This window comes from Sebastes umbrosus, chromosome 17 (assembly GCF_015220745.1).
Source record: "Sebastes umbrosus isolate fSebUmb1 chromosome 17, fSebUmb1.pri, whole genome shotgun sequence".
Classification (NCBI taxonomy): domain Eukaryota; kingdom Metazoa; phylum Chordata; class Actinopteri; order Perciformes; family Sebastidae; genus Sebastes; species Sebastes umbrosus.
In genome coordinates, this window is record NC_051285.1 from 23530791 (window position 1) to 23553421 (window position 22631).

At 41.9% G+C, this 22631-nt stretch overlaps 1 protein-coding gene across 5 annotated transcripts in view; it reads right to left on the reverse strand.

Annotated features, from left to right (window-relative positions):
- LOC119475805 (Down syndrome cell adhesion molecule homolog) overlaps nucleotides 1–22631 on the reverse strand; it is a 116916-nt gene that overhangs the window by 28402 nt on the left and 65883 nt on the right. For all 5 annotated transcript variants that reach the window (XM_037748859.1, XM_037748857.1, XM_037748855.1 and 2 more), the window contains 8 exons: nucleotides 13387–13533; nucleotides 11459–11737; nucleotides 10985–11260; nucleotides 9208–9504; nucleotides 7622–7897; nucleotides 4802–5080; nucleotides 3135–3254; nucleotides 1940–2119 (listed from right to left, as the gene is read on the reverse strand). In XM_037748859.1, the coding sequence (XP_037604787.1) occupies nucleotides 1940–2119; nucleotides 3135–3254; nucleotides 4802–5080; nucleotides 7622–7897; nucleotides 9208–9504; nucleotides 10985–11260; nucleotides 11459–11737; nucleotides 13387–13533 (1854 nt within the window). The remainder of the gene's footprint in view (nucleotides 1–1939; nucleotides 2120–3134; nucleotides 3255–4801; nucleotides 5081–7621; nucleotides 7898–9207; nucleotides 9505–10984; nucleotides 11261–11458; nucleotides 11738–13386; nucleotides 13534–22631) is intronic.

Consider the following 22631-nt stretch of genomic DNA (forward strand, 5'->3'; position numbering starts at 1 on the left):
TCAGCTATATTACGTCTTTTATCTTAATCTTTTAACTTTAGAACATGGAGAACTAATCATTGGTCAATCATGCGATTAATCGTGATTAAATATTGTAATTGATTGACAGCCTTACTTCATATATATCTTATTGTAAATCACACTTGAATGACATAAGGGACTGCACTGAGAGCTGGTGCCTCTGTGTCTCTGTGCATGTATGTTTGTCTGTGAGGGAGCATGATAGGCTGGAGTCAGACAGGAGGGGTCATGAAGGAGTGCTAGCCTATTTGGCTGTGGCTGGCATACAGTGAGACACTCAGCAGGGAGTAGTACTCTGCTCTGGCTTGATAAGAGCCACAGGGGCATAAGCCTCATCTAGCAGTGACTAATCAAAATGAGCACCCGGCCACAGCCGACTGCGTCGAGATCACACTCACACATGCAAATCCACAATCACGTGCACAAGCTCCGACTCAGATATACATTATTTGTGACATGGTCGTTCGTCACAGAAGAAGTATGTAGACTGTCAAATCCATGCTTTTAGCATCTCTCTCTTTGGGAAGCTATGGTGAATTAAATCATGTATTAGACTCTCATGGTTTATTAAGTGCTCTGTCAACCTGAAGAGGGCAGTATTATTATTGAAAAAAAGTGCATTATTATCACAAAAACACTTAGTATCAAGCAAACACTGAAATGCCGGAGAATTGCATTAATTTAAAAGCAACTCTGCAAAAGAAAGAACTTGATTTCTGTCTCACGTATGAAATGATTGTGTTTCTACAAGACATATCTCAATACTGTTACCTTAAAGGGGACATATCTTGAAAAAAATAAACAGTTTTTCAGGACTTGTACACATACATTTGGGTATCTGGAATGCCTACCAACCCACAAATTGTAAAATAAGACAACCCAGTCAGATGTTAGTGGGCTGCCTAGATCAGAAAACATGTGATTCAACAAACCATTCAGATTTGGCTCCCCTTCCTATGTCACATGCAGGATCATTGGAATATATCGGCCACAACTTAAGAACCACCTTTGCAAAGGTGCACCATACTTTTCTAGCAAGTCAATCAGAGCAGACTGGGTTTTTTTCTGGAGGGGGTCTTTAAGAGACAGGCACTATAATGGAGCGTTTCAGACAGAGGGTGAATACAGGTATATTCAGACAGACAGAAAAAGAATGTGTTTTTTTCTGTATGTACAGTATGTGTGAGCATGATGGGTGTTAGCTCTAATCCTTTGATGTCAGGGGTAATGAGAACATGGCAAATATAACATTGGTGAGGCACGAAGGGAAGGACCTACAGCAGATATACATACTGTAAGCAAGGGTTTTAAAGAAACTAAAGAAAAGAGTGAAGAGGACAGACATTGGGGGTAGAAACGGACATGGATAACCCATTCCTCCTCCGACTTCCTTTTCCATCCCTCAGCCCTCTTTTCCACATGGCAGCTCCTGCCTACATGCAGAATTCAAGGCTTAATGGAGGGGAGCTAAATCCTTGGTCACACAGCGGATAAATGCTACTTTCTCCAAGAGATGCGGTGGCGGTGGCTATGTGTGTCGCTTTCGTGGGATTCATTCAGGCGGAAAGCACAGAGCGAGCGCCACGGCGGCATCTTGCCGGTGACTCGACTGTCACAGACAAAGCCGACTCCAGCTCAACTCACTTGACCTTTGTGCTTTAGTGTTAACTTTTTTTTATTTTGATGTTACCAGCAGTACTGAGCATGAACATCCAGAACATGGAAAAGGAGAGTCAACTAGATAAAATCAGGTGTGACTGATAATTATTAGTGGAAATGAGACTATAAGAATACACTACATACTTAATCCTTGATGCAGAGATAATCTAATGACGACATCACCGTCTGCAGCACCTCAGATGCAAGTTTTAAATTTACATTCTTAGGTTTTTAGGTGGTGTTTTCCCATGAGACTTACTTTTCACATTGAGATACATGGACTTGCTGACATCAGCTCCAACGTCGTTGCTGACTCGACACAGGTAGAAGCCACTGTCTTCTTCCAGCACATGCTTGATGAACAGAGAGCCGTTGACCAGCACCTCGATCCGAAAGCCTGAGTTGAGGGCGATGGGTTTGAACTGAGGGACCCCGGCGCCTGTGAGAGAGGACAGAGTGAGTGTTGATCAGGGTTGGGCCAAAATACAGGAAAAACATACACCGGCTAGTTAATATTTGACTCCCTTATCAGACATGACAACACACCTAAAACAGATGGTCTTAAATTAACGTGGGGAAAAATACATTGTGAGGGGTTATTGAAGAACAGCAATTGAAGTTCAAATACTATCTATTAGGACTGTATCAAGCTTCTATTGAGGGTTTTGAATGAAGCTTTGAATGTCTGTCATCATATTTCATGACCCTAAAAAAAATAAAAAATCCTTGAACAAAATCCTCAATTTGAATAAAGCGATTCATTGGATTAAATGAGTTTGTCTTTTTATGTTAAAGCAACTGTCTTTAATGAATATAACATCGTCAGTGTGTGCCTCCATTTGTTTTGCAGTAAGCAGGAGAGCAAACTGCTTTTTGACCGCAGTGAAAATGTTATTTTTTGAAAAGCTAAATGTCAACAAATATTGATTGAAGCAGAATACTTTTTAGATAAAAACATGCTGCGGATCTTTTTTCAATACATTTTGACTATGTTTTCAAGAATCCTTGTTATTGTGTCCAGCCAGGATGGGATCATGTAAGTTTAGTAGTTACATAATCTCCCACCTATTTCCTACTTCCAGAGAAATGAAAAGCTCTTCCTCCTCATCTCACAGTGCTTGTTTGGACTTGAGGTGGGTGTTGTTATGCATTCAACCTCAAGGCTGTGGACATTATATTTGTTGTGTTGGCATTAAAAAAAAAAAGATCATCTACCACAGAGAATAAGCCTGCCTCAGGACAAAAAAACCTGAACATACAATTCAGCATGATTATCAAAAGAAAAGACGGGCAAGTTATCCAGTTCAAAGTCTATGAACATCAGCGAAACGTCCATCACTTTCACCGATCCTGGAAGGGAGCAGTTGTGTGTAACTACGTGTAATATGTGTGTGTGTGTGTGTGTGGCATAAATGCACATGTATATTAATGTGCGTGTCATGCTGTGTGTTTACCTTTAGAGTACTCCCACTGGATGGTAGGAACAGGATAGCCTTGAGCTGAGCAGTTGAGTATCACTGCCTTTCCATAGATGCCATCCTGGTCCTTAGGTTGCACCACAAATTTGGGAGGAACTGCAAGCCAAGTAGAGATTACACTTAGATTACATTTATTCTTCATAGCCAGCGGTGGCAGAATGTGATTTGAAGTGGGGGGGGCATCCAGCTTTGGATGACTTAATACAGTGTTTCCCATAGGATTTTGTGAGACTGTGGAGGGTGGACCTTGGACTCTCTATGCCGCTTAGACATGCTCCCCCGGAAGAACATTTTGTACATATTAAAGTTAAACGCATCAATCTGGTAAATTTGAAGAGCAAAATTAAGAGGCTAGATCCATGAAGAACTTCGTGCTCTAGTAAACAATTTAGTGGGTTGCCGACATCGCTGCAGATCCTGACGCACTGAGGACAGTCAGACACACCGAGAGCCCCGACCCTCCCCGCAGGGAGAAAGGGTGCACAGCGCAGCAAGCACTCCACAGCCCTTGGAAGCGGCGAGGGGTGCTGTAAAACTCACGGTCAAAGCTGCGAGCCACCTTCATCCCGGGCCTTTCCAAGCCGACTGCGCAAACCCCAGCCGTTGACGAGTGGAAAAATATTTCTGGTTCATTATGATACTATAGCGGGCTGCATGTCAGGACCATAGATATAAAACAGGTCAGAACCAAGCCCCCACGAAGAGCTACGGGATTTGAAGCAAATTTTTTTAGTGGCCAAATGGTGGAATTACAACTTCTGTGGTGCCATTTGGCCCAAAAAGACATTTTCCCATAGACTTACATTGGGAATAAGACGTCTGTAACTCAGCGTTTGAGGTAAATCACCTTCCCAGTAGGTCCTAAAAGTTGTAAAATAAACTAATAGCTTAATCCAGAGTTATTTCCCTTCCTCGGCTGGACCGAGGGCTGGGAGACGGAGTTAAAGAAAACGCTAATGCGCCTGCTCCAGGGGCCCAATGGATGCCAAAGATCGCCGGGTGATCCGGGTACTTTATCACTTAGCAGTTGAGGCATTTTGGCTTCATACGCCACTGAGCAACTCTCATAGGAATGAACGGGAGCTCACCTCCAACGCTGTATCCAGTTCTCTTTATACATCCATTGCCAGAATACTTTAATTTAATTTGAATTAGGCTACTCAATGGTTGATTATGATTGGAAAATGATCCAACATGTTGGACGCCATATAGACATTATCACCAACTTTATACCTGGCTTAGACTTTACCACTTTATTACACATGAAAGTGGTGGGACAAAAAGTCTTGTTGTCCACTCTTCCGGCGTCTATGATAATAGCCCAATATCACAAGTCAAATCACGAATTCTGCAATAAATGTGTACTGATCACTTACTGAAATCTCTCATTGTCTTTCACTAACCAATCTTCAGTCTGAAGATATCAAGGAGCAATATTACCTTACAGATAACAGTTGGGTGAACAACTTCTAGTCAATTAAGGATCTGATACTGACACTCACCACTATCCTATCTGTCACTCGGTTTTGTCTGTAAAACTTTTAGTGGCAAATGACATAAAACACAAAAATCTCAGCTTGTATCTTATAATTTGCTTCAGTGAAATCATGCCTTTCCTTTTTTCTCCCCCCCCCCCTCCTCACCTCGTACGATGAGCTGGCTCTGGTGCTCTACGGCGGCAGCCTGGTTGCGTGCGATGCAGGTGTAGTTGCCGTTGTGCATCAGTGTGAGGTTGGAGATACGCAGGGAGCTGGTGAAGTCTATGTTGTCTATGGTGACGCCCAGGCTGGCTGGGATCGGCCGCCCGTCCTTCTGCCAGGTGATGAACACGGGTTGGTCGCCCGACATGACCACGCAGGGGATGAAGACTCGCTGGCCGATGGAAAACCGAGGGAACTCAAATGGGTGTATGGTAGGTGGAACTGGGGATGAGACAAATTCATTATCACCTCAGAAGTTTGACCTCGGATCTGTGAGTTACATGCTTACAATCTAGGTTTAACAACAGCAAATGTTGCTCAAAATCAGTCACCATTCATGTACGTATAAAAAGACATCATATCTATATATATTAGGGCTGTCAAATTTGTTTTAATGGCGCTAATTTCTTTATGCAACTTTAAATAATTGTATCGATTGACAGTATATATATATATATATATATACACACACATGTCATGGCTGAGCTACTTTATAAAGCACTACCATTAGTCACAGTTCTCTCTTTATCACCTAGTTTTTCAATATTAAAACATGCTGTGATTTTGCAGGAATGAGAGAATTATTCTATTACCTCTACCCACGTAGAGCGGCTGGATTCTCACTCAAACAACATGCATATAACATTCTCTCTCTCACTGTCTTTTGCTCTCTGGGGACACTGTAGCCATCGTGAGAACCAGATGCTTTGGAAAATTAATGATTTAAAATAACATTGGAATAAGCTGCACTTCAGCGCTTATTTAATTCACAACAAAATAGGCATAATAGGCTCCTGGGGATTCCCTCTCGGCAGCGGCGGAATGCTAAGCAGCCGAGAGGCAAATTAGCCGAGGCGGAATGGCGGCATAGCTTTGTCTACGCTGTGTGATTTCCCCCTCGCACACTTGTTAGCACGTCAAGACCCGCCAGAGAGAAAAAGAGAGAGGGGAGGGGAGGTGTTGCCCATCCGACATTTCAAATTATGCAGCGTCATTGAAGAAAGAAAGCCATCTGAGGTTATCATCATCTGGCTCAGCTCAGCGCCGCTGCATATTCAGATGAGCCCCAGATAAGCTGGCCGGGATGATGGAGATGGTGCTTTGCTATCAGTGATGTGAGTGTGTGTTTTTTTTACAGGTTGTGGTATACAAATATCCCTCTGCATATCTGTGTTTTCTGCGACAAGGAAAGGTAAATACTAAGGCGATGCTTTAATGTATCTTTTAAATGTGATGAACAGCATGTACGCCAGATGGAAAGACACAGGGTCAGTGTTGCAGACTGATGAAGTGATTGCGTCTTAGACTAACAGATTAATGATGGAGTACCCATGAATGTACTCTACAAATACCGGGGTATGATACAGTGTTTATATACATCTCAAATAAATGGCCTAAGCTGCTTACTTGACACTTCAGATTGGTAATAATCCTGATGGAGTACACATGATTACACACAGCTACAGTGCCTAAATCTAATGCTATTTTTCTAAATATAAACTCCAGGCTTCAGGGTTCCTACACATTTTCCATTTTAAAATTTCACACTTTTCCAGACGCAAATTTCCTGACTTCTCGGTAGATTTTTCATATTTGACTTTGTGACTTTGTGACTTGGGCTGCAGAGAATGACTACAAGACTACAAGACTACAGTGCTTCGTCGTCTACCCCACGGTTGAGATGTCAAACGATTTTACGCAAAGTCTGCATCCAGCTCTCTTTTCCCATTTGGAATTGTTAACCCACCAGGCTTTGTATTTGGGACATTTAAATTGTGGCCGTTCAGTCCCCAGCCCTACGCGGAAAGCTGGACGACGTTCCACTGTCAAACATCTTGCACTTTGGGCGATGCTCTAGGTGAAAAGCAATTATGCTTTCCCTCTATTAGCAACAGGGACAGACTGGGACAGTGAGATGGAGAGGCCTTTTATGTGAGCACCCATAGGGCGCGAGCCAAAAGATTTTGGGAAGTAATTTTCACAATAGTACAGTTTTAGTCGTATAAAGATAATCAAATGATGATGAAGACCTTCAAGGCACTTCATATTGGATGACACCTCCTCAGTTTGTATCCTGGGTATCAAACTGTATCTCAAGGTCCTGAGGTGAAAAAAAACTGAAGTGAGATGGATCAACCAAAATGAGGATCAGTCCAAATTGGTAGGGTCCGCTCGTACCGCCCTCAATATTAAAAGTATTAGATTGGCCCAGTCTGACAGGCAGTGTTCCGCTCTGTGCTGTCTGCTTGCAGCTTTTGGTTACTCTTTATTATTATATTATAATGTTATTTTGCTCATAATGAAAAGTTGGCTCACATTTTGCAATCGCCTAGTTTGCCTATATGGACGCACCGGTCCTGGCTGTGATGTACAGGCAGCTCTGTGCAGGAGTGTGCGTTCAGTCGCACGTCGTAGCCTACTTCTTGTTTTGATTTCGATGACATCTTTCTCTGACCCACGCTACGTCACACAGTGGTAAACATGTTGGCTGCACTGGCTGCTCCAAGGCACATGAAAAACACTCTGCTTGTATGATCAACATATTTTTAGAAGTTCTGAATTTTATACTTTAGAAAACAGAATAAGGCCAATAGTCTGGAAACAGAAATAGTTTTCCACACTCTCTTTTCTTTTTTTTCCATACTTATCCAGACCTGGAAATTACTAAAATCAAATTCCATACTTCTCCATACTGCTTAGGAATCCTGAGCCTTACTATCCAGTGTTGATTCATGAACTGTAACTAAAGATTGAGGTTCATACCTTTCACAGTAACATAGACGCTCTGGTGTGTGGAGAGCTGAGGCTGCACCAGCACATTGCATGTGTATTCGCCTTCATCCACGTCCTTCTGCACATCGAACAGCTTCAGGGTGCCGTTGTTCTCAAAGGCCCGTTGCCGGTGGTTGTACGGCAGCAAATTGGAGTCCTTGTACCACTTGATGGAGTAGTACGGGTAGCCAATGACACGGCAGTGGATGTACATGTCCCGGCCAGCGATGGCAGTGAGGTTTTTCATTGGTCTGATGCTGGCAGGCCCTTGAAGGACACATTGGAGAGACAACTCTCTTAAAATGATTTTGAGGCGGGGGGGTGCTATAAAAGATAGCTGTGCTGTGTTGTGTGTGTTTTTTACATGCCTTGATTCATTCTATAACGATAAGATAAGAAATCAAAACATTGCCTAGATTTATTTAGGAGTTCCAGACTGCCTGACTAAGATATCCTTGTAGTAACATCATTACCAGTGGACCCATTCTGCTCTGTTTTCCTTCACATTGAATGTGCTTTTTGCCTTGTCAGAACCAGGGACTCATGTACCCTTCTACTTGAGCCTGTAGTGAATATTATCTTGCACCTCTTTGGTGCTGGCTGTGATTGCCTCCGACAAGCATTAGAGTGGAATGTTCCCTTTCTCCACTCGTGAAGCTATTATCACAACCATTACTCATGTTGCCAGCTTTCGCACACACTTGTGAAAAACCAACAGGATAACCAATAGGCTTCCATAGCTCAGTGTCTATCAGGGAAATGGACTATTAGGCTTCTCTTTAAAGCACTATAGAAGACAGTTTAACTAGGCTCTGTAGTGTACTTTGAGCACAAGCATATCCTGGGTTGCTACTCTCTTTAGCACGATTAAGGAGCCAACGATGTGAGAAACAGTCATTACGCTTTCTCTGCAATGGCACCTGTGGAGATTTATCTTCATTGCTTGGCTGCATTCGGCATCCACGGACCCTCGCTTAAGGGCTAGAGGATCGCCCTATTTAGCCTTACAACATGCAAGAATGAACACAATCAAATTAAACCAATCAGTGTATAGAAAGTACCCTTCCCTCTCTGCAATACAGAAATACTAATAGCCTTGCACCAAGCACAGAGGGCCTGAGCGCCCCAGTGTTACCGCTACATGACAACAAGCAACCCAGCGAACCATGTCCCTGTAGAGAGCAGATAGCACTACAGTCATACACTGGAGCTAACAGTAAATCACCCTAATGGTGTCCCAGTATAAAGCTATCAGCAGGTGTTGGGTAGGAAGCAGGGCATTAGAAAAGTTAACGCTGACACCAGTGACTGATGATAACAGGAGCTAGTACAGGAGGTTGTAGAAGTGTCAGTCGTATTCTGAGCTGATCTGAAGCTACAATATCAGGTTTCGAAATGAAAAACTAGCAACACATAAAAATAAAAAAACAAACTTTAGTCAGGCATTCTTTCAACATGTGCACATCCAGGCACTTTAAACGTAGCCAATTCATAAAAGGCATTAAAAAACAGAATAAATCAAGACATGTTGATGTGTATATGTGATGGTGTGTTGGAAGAGTTGATCTGACAAGCACCTCTTACGTTTATTCGCGCCTGGTAGGAAACTGTCCCGGCCGAGTTGTTGCAGATGCAGCGATACACCCCTCCATTGGGCACCTGGGTCTGGCTGATGTTGAGGTGGCTGACCACGTGGCCCTCGGTGTTGGTGTAGTGGGAGATGCGGTGGCGGCTGTCCCGTACCACGGGTTCGTCATCCAGAGTCCACGTTACCCGGGGCTCCGGCGTGCCCTTCACCGTGCACGACAGCGACACAAACTCATTGATGTTGTAGACCTTCTCGCTGAATGAAGCCAGAATCTTGGGGGTGCCATCTGGGCAGTGGAAGGAGATACACATGGCAATGTACATTTTATTATTCTACACTAATTATATGGCATAATAGATAGCACTGTACTGAACAATTCAAAGCTTCATTCATAACGTTGACATTCAAATTCAAATTCAACATTTGAATGCTGCGCAGCTTTTTTTTTGCATGTATTTTCATTCTGTTTAAACTCATTATTTCTGTACACAGTTGCAGATAAAGATTAAGCTACACTAACAATACTAGTAATATCATTTCAAACATTTCCAATAACTTCAGAGCGTGTAAAGTCCAAAATCTAAATTTATTGAAAAAAAATAGTCATTTCCAAAGCTCACGTTTGTAATCTAACGAAATATTCTGCTTCAATCCATATTTGTTGGCGTTTAGCCTTTCAAAAACATTTTCACTGCTGTCAAAAAAGTGTATGCTCTCTTGCTTGCCGCACATAAAGGGAGTCATGCACCTCTATTAATGGGGTGTACATTTATATAACTACAATAACAAAAAAGTATTTTTCCTAGGGCGATGGCGTCATAAAATATGATGACTGACATTAAAAGTTTCATTTGAAAACCACAATAGAAGCTTTGAATGTAAAAAAAAATGACATTCAGTACAGCCCCAATAATAGACCCTTATTTAAATAAGAATCTATTCAGAATTTCTTCGTTGCAATACATTCATGTCTGCCGTATAGAAAGCAGAGTGTAAAGCAGATTATTACAGCTCCTTTCTCTGACTCCACAACATCGTTGATTATCAATATTCTCCTTACATTGGTGTGGTCATGGGAGGAAGACACTACAGCAATGGTCACATCAAAAGATATATGTTATCATTTCCAAAGTTTTTATCTAACTAAATATTCTGCTTCAATCCATATTGGTGGCGTTTAGCCTTTCAAATATTAGAGGGGCATACATTTATATAACCCCCATTTTTTTAGGGTGATAATGTCTTAAAATATGACGACTGACATTCAAAGTTTCTTTCGAAAAACCTCAGTAGAAACTTTGAATGTAAAAGAAAAATGACATTCGGTACAGCCCTAATAATAAATCCTCTTTAAAATGAAAATATATTCAGAATTTTTTTCACTGCAATACATTCATGTCTGCTGTGAAAAAAGCAGAATCAGAGTGTAAAGCAGATTAATACAGCTCCTTTTTCTGGCTTCACAACATCATTGATTATCAATATTCTCCTTACATTGGTGTGGTCATGGGAGGCAGACACTGCAGCAACCCAGCTTGTGTAACGGTATGCAAGCCTCTTTCAGAAAATCTAATAAAGCTGAGCTGTATACTGCAGCACTCAATACCACATACACAGTCTGGATTTGAACATGAACACACAGACACAGAGTTTGGATTCACATGTATATATACACACACACAACACAAAGAGATTAAACATATAAAGTACTGTGTGATAACTGCTCCCACCCACACATCTCCAGTAAGATCACTGTGAGTTCTGACCTTCCAGTATGACTTGAACGAAGTCCTGGGCGGACATCTTGCCGTGTCTGGCGAAACACTGATAGGCTCCTCCATCGCTCTTGGCCATCCCAGCCATGACCAGGTTCTCCCTGTTTTCGCCTGTCATGCGAACGCTGTTACTGGGGTAGATGAGTTCTCCGTTGCGGTACCAGGACAACTGGTACTCCTCGGAGCCGGTTACGCTGCAGGACAGTGAAACCTGGCTTCCCACGCTGCCCTTCACCTTTCGCGGGCTCACCACGACCTTTAGGAGCTCTGTAGGTTAGAGAAGCAAGAGTTCAGTAGCTGTTTTCACAGAAGATTATATTCGTTTTCTGTAGTTTTACTGAGGCATCCCAGGGCATATTTTGCCATTTTGTGTAGCACCATAAATTAGGTTGTTCCTGTTTTGAGACACTATACCATAGATAAAAATCCACCCCAGTGACTTACCACCTGCCCATGGACACTGACCTTTTACCTGCAGCCTGCCAACCACCTCAGCATTGCCGTAGCCGTTCCACACCTCACACACGTATGTCCCTGTGTCGCTGGCCTGGGCTCTCTCTATCAGCAGGCCTGTCACACTCTGTCTGAAGCGAGTGTCGGGCTCCAGCGGCCGGTTGTCCTTTAGCCAGCGGTACTTGGGTGCGGGGTGCCCGGAAGCCTTGCAGGGCAACTCCACTCGATGAGACGACATCACCTCACGACGCTCGAAGCTGTCCAGGATGTGGGGTGCTGAGTTGGTGGGGTCTGCATGGGGGAAATAGGGTATGGTAAGAGGTTCCAGTTGTCTTTGTTATCACTTCTGAATAATTTCCAAACCCAAGTTCTGATGCATATCAAGTAATACAGGGATTTTGTCCCCGATCAGTACCGCACATGTGCAACTCTCAACAGAGATGAGAAGTAAGCGAGATGGCTCGCTCCTTAACTACTTCCATCATCAGCTCTGGAAAAAATGATGTCTTAAATTTCTTTTTACCACTTGCCTGATCGGGCAAGTGAGTTGCTAGATTTACTAGCGCGAAGTGTCATTTTAGTTGTCCCTGGCAATCCTTATTGTCGAGCCCTGAATTTGAATTTTAGAAAGGCATATACATACACACACTTTCAATCCAAAAAAACAGCAGGTGCCGGCTTGAGCAGATCAAGGAGTAAATAAAAATAAGCAGCTTATACACTGCAGGGCTCCAATGTTTACTAATTTGTTGCAGTTATGTTTCAAGCACAACTCGAAAGTTGAGTCTGATGAAGAGCTGTTGTGCTCGAAACGTAACTGTGCAATAAATGTATGTTTTTATTTACCCCCATAATACTGGTTTCTGGCTAAAAGTCCCCAGAATTTATGCAATGCTAAAAGTCTTTAAAACTGTTGACATTTTTTTTTATTTTGATCATAATCTTTCATTTCAGTTTCAGTCAAAATACCTTGAACGCAACATCATTACTATGAAGCTGCACTCAAAATTGAAGATTATTATCTTGACTTTTAGTACTGAGTATGGTTCAAGCTCCAAAAACACTGGATCATATAATTCCCATAATGCAACTCAATAGCTTTTTTTGTGTAGACCCTCCCTGCCCCTCCGGTAATCTTAAACCCAAACCGAGATGACCCTGATGACATCCTGTTTTCACAGGTTGAGTAGTACCCCTCGCGACAAGTCAACTGATCTTCATGTGTACAAGTTAGAGCTGTCCCCTCCCTGATTTCTTTAGTTGATTAATCATTTTTTTCATGCTGAATGACTTATTATTTCCAAGAAACTTAAGAGCACATCTTTGCTAAACACAAGATTTAAAGTGGTGCTTTTGTCTGATCCTTTGCGAAGAAACTCAGTTTTACAGATCTGCCGATTAAATCAACGAATCGATTAGATGACAAAATCATATTCGAGTGTTAGTTGACTAGGAATTTCTTTGGTCGAGGACATCCCCTGTAAATCTGTCTCTTTAAAGTGTTTGGGCTAAGGGAAGGCATTTTCTGTCCTGAAGCCGTCCCCACAAACTGTGTTGGCACGGCTCTGATGACCTTTATCACATGTCATCTCCTCTTTAATTCATGTGCTTTTCCTGTCACTCTCCATTCTATTCACATTATCCAGATCTTTTCTTACAAGCACAGATATATTTCCATATGGTCCTCTGTCACTTTGCACTATTTTTGAAACCAACAGTTAAACGAAAAACTAAAAGAAAACAGGGTTTCATGCATAATATTGTATTTAGGTTGGTTTTGAGGACAGATATTGTATACCAAATGTGTTTACTTGTGTTGTCATAAGACACAGAACTTCATAAACAGATATAGCTATACAGTATGTCAGGATATGATGTTGTTGACACTGTTGCTGATGCACAATTTGAACACTGCATACACAGATTAGTGTTCCTCTTACCTGAGACAATGAGGCGGGCACTATTGCTCTGTCGGGTCTCTCCTGTGTACCGGTGGCGTGTCATACACCTGTAGTTGTACAGCCCGTCTTCCATTTGCACATCCAGGATATACAGGGCTCCCGTGGATGTGATGAGAAACCGTGACACTGGAAATAAAGAAATAAATATACCATATTAGGTCACCGCACATTATTGATGCATGGTGCCATTTTAAACAGCTACAGTACGGGTCTTAATGCAACAATGAAACCGAAGTGACATTTTAAAATGACAGCCCCCATGAATATTGTTACTGCCTGTGGGCCAATCAGCACCAAATATGTCACCTTTATGTGACCTGTAAGTACTGTATATTGCCTCTGGTCAATCAGTACAGTGTTGAACCTTCTGGAAAAGCTATCTGTAGCTTGCAGATTCTCTACAGAACACATGTCTTTGAGTGTAGTGTAGTGTAGTGTAGTGTAGTGTAAGAATTCACTTCTATACAACAGAATTACCACTACACACATTCTGATTGACATGGCTGACATGTTCTTCTGTCTTTCCGTTTCCATCTCCCCCGTTTAAGTTGCTAAGACTGTGCCGCTGACGCACTACTGTACACACACACACACACACATATTAGGGCTGTCAAAGTTAACGTGATAATAACGCGTTAACGCAAATTCGTTTTAACGCCACTACTTTCTTTAACACATTAACGCAACTTGTCATTTTTAGGTAGTAGCGGGCTCAGTTTTAAAGCTAGAGTAAAGATACTGGCATCATATGAAACTAGAAAAAACCTAAGGAATCCATTGGTACCAACCATGTCATACTTTTCATGTAGGAGGTTAAATAACGCTCCAAACTTGCGCTGAATTTTGGCTAGGAAAAACTTGCATGGCCAAATTCAAAGGGGTCCCTTGACCTCTGACCTTTGGATATGTGAATGAAAATGGGTTCTATGGGTACCCACGAGTCTCCCCTTTACAGACATGCCCACTTTATGATAATCACATGCAGTTTTGGGCAAGTCATAGTCAAGTCAGCACACTGACACACTGACAGCTATTGTTGCCTGTTGGGCTTGAAATTGTTTTTTATGCTACATGCAGTACCTGTGAGGGTTTTAGGACAATATTTGTCATTGATTTGTGTCGGCAATTGATTTCCAATAATAAATATATACATACATTTGCATAAAGCAAGCATATTTGCCCACTCCCATGTTGATAAGAGTAATAAATACTTGACAAATCTCCTTTTAAGGTACATTTTGAACAGATAAAAAATGTGTGATTAATTTGCGTTTAATCTTGATTAACTATGGACAATCATGCGATTCATCATGATTAAATATTTTAATAGATTGACAGCCCTAACTTATATAAAACAACAACAACAAAAGCATTTGAATACTGATTTGGAGGTCGATTACCATGGCAATGGTCAAAGCTTCGAAGCAAAAAATCAGCTTTTGACCCGTAACGTTGGGCTCCCACAACCAATCAGTGTAATCCTGAAAATGCCCACTTGGATGAAATGCACTGTCTCTGCATGTTTTTGGTTTTTATGAAACACTATGTGTGACACGTGAAAGAAACAAACAAAGGATCAGTTGCCTCCAGATTTCATCACGGGAGACATCTAGCATTTTACAACAAATAATATTCTACAGTCGCACTGTGTGTGTGTTCATTCTTATGCACTGGAATCACTACCTTACACATTCTAAAAAGAAGACGATACAGAAAAATCCAATTTTGAAGTCTCTTAGCAAATATTTGCAAGTCAAGTGAGGCTCGCAGCTCGGTGTGGTTGTAGTCACCAAACATCTGCTGCAGCCCATTTAGCTCAGCGCAGCTCTGAGGCGCTGTGACAAGGCTGTGTGTTGTGTAGCAGTGTAACACAGCTCGTTATCATGTAGCTCATCGCTCTCTCTCCTCCCTCTCTCTGGGAGAAAACTCTCTGTCCCTCTCTCTCTCTCTGTGTGTTTCTCTTTCTTTCTCTGCTCCAGCAAAAGTGCAGGGAGCCAGGGATCACAGAGCGCTTTGATAAGGCATGGCTGCGCAGGTCGCATGTGCTAATATCATGCTAATTTTATGCTAATTTGTGTGAACACATGGAAGTAGAGAGAGGTAGTCAGTGTTTATGAGGAGTGATGTGTGCTGTAGCCGGTGGCTGCCGGGGTATTTCATGTCACAGATGATGGAGAAGGCAATCTGGGACGGGGATCAAATGGGGCCGCCGTACGGTGGGGGATTCTGGCAATATTGGTAGAGATATCATAATGCAGACTTTATGGGGTGTTGAATTACTCTCATTTAGTCCTGTCATGACAGTTTAACACAGATTAAGGCTGCTGGTACAGGCCTTTGCACAGTGCGTGCTAGAACACTGGAAAGAGCTGTAAAGTGCAAGCTGTGATCATTGTGTTTAAAGCGTCATCTGCAATCATCAACAATAAATAAACCATCATTATGCCAACATCATCAAAATTACATTCTGGCCTCTACATTTATGTTTTTTAAAAATCACAAGAAATCTTTAGGGGGCAAAAAAAATTGGCTTTCAGCACAAAATGAGCTAATTCTTTGGTTAATTTTGGAAAAATCATCTTGAGCTTCTTATAGTGGATGGAGTGAATGACAGAAAATGATGTCCAACCTGCTTTCAGATTACAGTAACGGTGCAATAGGGAGGGATGAATGAGAGGACAGGGAGTAACGGGGGGAGAAAACAGAGAAGGAGAGGGAGGAATACACAGAGGAGGGTGGTGAGGATGCTATTGCGAGCAAGTGATGACCTAGTTAGAAATGAGAGACCACGGATTTGATATCCTTAAGGGTTTTTTCAGCTTGTGGTCGAGGTACTGTAGTGTGTGACCGACAACCAGAGGTAAAATAAAGGGGGACAGGAGAGGTAGTATACACCCATATGTGTGTGTCCGTCGTCCTTAATCATAAAACCACAGAGAAGAGCAAGAATATTATCAAATATGACTTTTGTTGGTTGCAAATGCATTTCACTTTCAAGGAAGACAACAATTCATAGAAAGCAGATATCAAAGGGAAACGGGAAAGCAGTCTGTCTTTACTTCCTCCTTTTGCCATCTTCTTCCCCTTATTTCCCCCTGAAAGTTGTCTGGCATCAGACGTTGACAAGGCAGGCTTATGAATGAGAGGAGCTTTCATTAGAAAAGACTGGTTGTCACTGTGACAAAAGGAAAGGGCTAGTAGAGGAGAGTATGCATGTGTTTTAAATGCACGTTAAAACAGACACACACCAGTGAATCAAACTGGCTCTGGATTATTAGTGAATTTTTCACAGAGTAGGATGGGGTTCATTTCGAGCGGTGTTTCCCAACCTGGGGTCTAAGCCCCCCTCGGGGGGGCGCCAAAGATCACACGGGGTGCGTAAGGATTCGTCTGCTCTGAGGTTGTCAAAATTAAATTTGCTCATGTATCACTAAAATCCTAATAACAGATTTTTTTTGCTACTCAGTGGGCTGCATTCTGATATTTGTGCTCAGTTGCAGATAAAGATCAGGCTACATTAATATTATTAGTATTATTCTATTTGTAGAATTAGATTCCAGTGGTGGCTGCGTAGGATTGTTTCCGACTCGTGCGATCCAAACATTTCCAATAACTCCAGAGCGTTGTAAAGTCTAAAAGTCAAAATGTATTGAAAGAAGATAGATGTAATCATTTCCAAAATTCCAAAATGTTTTTATCCAACGAAATATTGTGCTTCAGTCCATATTTGTTGGCGTTTAGCCTTTCTAAAACAACATTTTCACTGCGGTCGAAAAACTGTTTGCTCGCACACTGACGAGTTATGTTCATTAAAGAAAGCTGATTTATTAAACTCATTTCATACAGTGGGGGAGGAGATGATTAGCTTAGCTTAGCATTAATACTGGAAGTGCTTTGCAATTGTTTTGTGACTTGTTGTAGGAAGACAACGGTGGAAACGTGAGTGAGAGTGGAAAGAGGAGTGCCATGGGAAAGCATAGCTTAGTGATATATAAAACATTTTCAATGTCATGGCTGAATATTTAGATGACTTTGGCAATGTGGAGGCGACGCGACATTTCACAACGAGGCTTCTCCGAGTGAGATGCACAATGACAAACAGACTGGATCAAGCGAAAGGTAAGAAAAATGTTTAATTTCTCTGTAGAGTACTTTCCATAATGTTTTCAGACACTTATAATAACAATCTGAGCCAGTCAATGGCAAAAACAAACACGTCTAGTGGACGTAAATTGACGGTGCCAGGTTGCCCCAAAGGATTACATTACAGCCTGTTTAACGGCTAGCGGCTGCAGCGTTCTCTCTCAATACTGGACCAATTTCAAAAGGTGTTGTCCCCATTAGACACTTAGACACAAAAACGTGAGAAAATAGGTTGTAAAAGACCAAAGTTATCCTTTAATTTGAAATATATATATAAAGAAAATCCACAGCCATTTGTAATTGATTACATTCTTGATTGTTGGTGAGATTCCATTTCTTTCTTCCCAGAACGAGCTCATGCTCACAACCAACAAACAGAATTGATTGTCTCACACAGAGATACAGGCACTACACTACTGTACTGTATTTGCATGTCCTTGTACAGTAAGCTGAGGGCATTTCTGTGTATGCTCGTACCACTGCAGTTATCTCAAATCCCACTGGCTTGTGTGTCTGTATATTAAAGTCTTTGTGTGTGTGAACATAATGTGTTTCTATGCGTGTGTGCATGTGAGTGAGTGTGAATGTGTTTATGCAGCACACTGCTGCATGGAGGAATGGTCAATAATAACGATCGAAGGCGCTCCACTACGCTTTTCCCTGCTCCTCTCTGCTCCACCTACTGCATACTAACACCGTCTGAGAGACAGCCTCCACTGTTCTTGCAGCGTGTGTGTGTGTGTGTGTGTGTGTGTGCGTTAACATGCTAGACATATGAGCACGCGTTTGTGTCCACACCTGGATGCATTAGTGTATATTTCTGAAACTATGGCTTCACTTCATCCCAGGTGGCTTGCTGGACTATCAGTCGCCTCCTCTTCCCTTCCTCGGCCCGCCCAGCTGCTTTGGCATCGATGGTGCCGCAAACACAAGTCCCTTTCTGTGGATCCACACTCAATAGCTTCAATTAATCCCCATATAAGCCACACTGAGCCTGCAAGTAGACTCTTTGTTCATTCAAATGGGGGAGGCTTTGCAGTTTTTTCCACTGAAACCTAAATTGCTTGCGGGACATAATATAAACAGTGAGAAAAAAGCCTGAATCACATCCATATTACAATGCTATTATTACACTTTGCACCAAGGACGGATGCACGTGCTGTCACTGGACACACGGGTTAACGTGTGACAAGGACTAAGAGAGGAGGATTTCCGATAAGGTTGAACACAATGACACACGGTGACACAGCTGAGCACTTTGACCTACGCTTGCTGGGCGACCATCTGCCCCCAAAACAGCTGAAAGAGTTACCTCGGTTGCCTGAGTCATTTCAATATTCTATAATTGAGACATGAGCGGAGGAGATATGAGATGGGAGGAGGGAGGGAAAAGATAGAGAGAGCAAGTAGCAGAGAGAAAGATAGAGAGAGAGAAGAAAATAAAGGATCAAGAGGGAAAGAGCACCTCTGGGATACAACCACTCTCTGTCATCTAAAATGACTTACAAATTAGCTTACAGCTATGCGCTCCTAGTGAAGGACAAAAAAAAAAGACACAACTTTCATATGCTAATTCAGATCACGGCTAGGCAGAGTAATTATCAAAAAAGTGTCAGCCCTGTCTGCCTGACAGATCTCAACAGGAAGCCGGTACCTCTGCTTCTTACACTGTCTGCTGGCTTCCTTGAATCAAATATGATGTTGCAAATGTGAGTACTGTACATAGCACGATGTGAAGATATTGTGCCAATGACTTGAGTATACCTATGTATATCTGTGCAGTTCTGCATGCAGAACAATTCCCCAAGTATATTCTTTTAACAAAATGCTGTTAGGAATGTTAGGACACTCACTGCTCAGATGTACAACTCCTTTTGCTAACAGAGAAATGCCGAGAGACCGACTATTTTCTCTCATGACCTTGAACACCTCAACCCGCACTCCTCCGACTCTGAAGAACTTTGAATGGTCTGACCTATCAACACCAACAGTCTGGACGCCACTTACAGGAAACCCGTGGAGTCAGCTAAACAATGCAGATAAAAATTGCTTCCTCATCACTCTGCTGGCAGTGTCCCCACTGTGCAAACTGTCTTGGAGTGTATTAGTGAGTGGAGTGTGGTCCCTGGAGACAGCCGGGGCCTACGGTGTCACCGTAACCTTGGCCACTCAAAGTCATACAGCTTGACAAGAAAAAAAAAAAAAAAAAAAGATAATGCATGCTGCTTGTACTGTTGAACGCTAACAAAGCAACATCTGCATCTAGGATTGATTATGAAAAATCTTCTTGAGGTGGTAAATAAATAGAAAAGAGTGTGCTGGGTGTATGAGATTGTTCTTTTCACTTCAAATATGTTCCTTTGGAAAATGTGTTTTAACAAGGTCTTTTAACTTGAACCCAACAATTGGATATGTAAGCCAAATGTGTGCTGAGGACATAATGAAGAAAAAGAAAAGTGTTTTGGGTGTATGCATGCACCCTAAAAGCTAGGGTTGGTAATCTTGAGAAGCTAGCAAGAGTACACTAGATTTAAAAAAATGATCCAACCAAAAAATTCAGCCAAGTGTTGCCAACTCTTTTCCAATGAAAGCAGCTATCAGCTCCAAAAGTCCCTAAATCTAACGAGAAAGTTGCAAAGTCAGCAACACTGACAGCCCGTCCCTTCAGGCCTCCCTCCAAAGCCAACCATAGTTAATCGTGATTTATAGCAAATTAATTGAACATTTTTTATCTATTCAAAATGTACCTTAAAGGAAGATTTGTCAAGTATTTAATACTCTTATCAACATATGCTTGCTTTACGCAAATGTATGTTAATATTTACTATTGGAAATCAATTAACAACACAAAACAATGACAAATATTGTCCAGAAACCCTCACAGGTACTGCATTTAGCATAAAAAAATATGCTCAAATCATAACATGGCAAACTCAAGCCCAACAGGCAACAACAGCTGTCAGTGTGTCAGTGTGCTGACTTGACTATGACTTGCCCCAAACTGCATGTGATTATCATAAAGTGTGCATGTATGTAAAGGGGAGACTCGTGGGTACCCAGAGAACCCATTTTCATTCACATATCTTGAGGTCAGAGGTCAAGGGACCCCTTTGAAAATGGCCATGCCAGTTTTTCAGTTGGAGCATTATTTAGGCACCTTCACAACAAGCTAGTATGACATGTTTGGTACCAATGGATTCCTTAGGTTTTCCAGTTTCATATGATAGTAGTATCTTCTCAATTGCATCTTAAGGGGAGACACCCCAGGTGAATAGGGTAAAAAATGTGGCTTCATAATTAAGCAAGCTACAACCTCCGAAAGATCAATTGTGTTAATGTGTTAAAGAAATTAGTGGCGTTAAAACAAATTTGCTTTAACACATTAACTTTAACAGTTTTTATTTTGTTTATGTAACATTTACAAACGTACCAACTGAATTCTTGAAAAGTACTGTCCAATTGAACTTTGCATCGTTTTAATTATCTGAAACCACAGCCATGATACTGCCATATGCCACGCCACATTGTTTCCCACTATGGAAATGTCACACGGTGACTGGCGGTGAGTAATAATGAGTGTATGATGAGCCCAGGAGGGCCTGTGTTGTAATTAGGCCCGGTCAGAGTTATTGGCAGAGTGACTCCAGTCTGATCGGGCTGCGATAAGCATCTCTATGGAGAGGGGGATCCCACCAATTTGGAGCACCTCTAATAAAAATCATTTGTCATTCTTACAGGAGGCACACTGACAGCTGCTGTGGTTGGCATGGCAACACAGTGGCCACCATTCGCTTACCAAGCAATATTCCCAGTACTGTAAATGGTGGAGAGGTGGAAACACACACACACGTATACACTCTGTCCAGTCCAATTTTTCAATGCTAAGACACATGCAATAAAAATACATAGAAAGAGATTTTTGAGCCAAATCTTGATCTTAATCCTCATCTCTGTACATTAAGTGTCAATTTAAAATGATTTTAGTTATCAATATACGTAATAAATTGTGACAAAATGCATATTATAGGAATTTGAATACTTATTCTCCATATGTTTAGAGTCTAAAAAAATTGTCATTCAATTTTTTTTAATGATATAACTTCACTATTGTTATTTTTGTCTACTCTGTACACACAAAATCTATTGCTTATCTTTCTATCCCGGAAGAGATGCACCTGCCCTAATTTCTCATCACACCTGGACTACAAACTTGAAGCAGCCTATCTGGGTCTAGACCCGATCTGCTCGCTACACAGTTGAGTCACAGTAGAAGGCTGAGATTTTTATTGCCGCTCCTAATCAGCGGCAGCATCCCTCTGCTCATTAACTAGACACACGCTAGCCTGAGGCTAACGGCCTCATATGTCAACCACAGATAAAGATGTCATCTTCTGCTTGACTGAATAAACCGCTATTAAAACTAGATGCAAATGGACGTTGAACGATATTCAAATTAGGAGGCAACAGGGAAGCTTAAACCCTGAGGCGCTTGGCCTCAACGTTGCCCCACATTCCTCTGTCGTGTTAAAAGGCAGAGAGATTTCAGATACTGTCTGTCTTCAGAGTGATGTTCTACAAGACATCCCAGATCGCTATGAAACCATACAAGGAGATGAATGAAAAATTGGTAACGATACATGAGAGATAGTTCAGATGGCACCTGTTTAAGGTTTAACATCCAAAGTACACAATCTTAATCAGTATTAGAGTCCTTTTCAGGTAAAAAAAAAGACATTTGGATATACCAGGGACTAGGGGTGGGAAAATCCAAAGTGGTAAACACTGCACATACAGTCAAGTATGGAAACACTTTGGGTTTCACACATTGCCAGGAAAAGCAGAGCTAGACATCATGGCTAAAGCTGCATCCTAACTCTGTCATGGACAGGAAACGTTATCGTATTGCGGTAACGTGCGGTCGAGCCACCCGTCACTCTCATCTCCGTGATCAAAACAGCCGACGCTACAACTGTAGCCATATGGTGACATTTATGTTAAATGCATTCAAACGGCTCCCGACGGAGCTGACCATGGATGTATAAAGAGAACGGAGTTGACGGGAGAGCTAGAGACGGACTTGG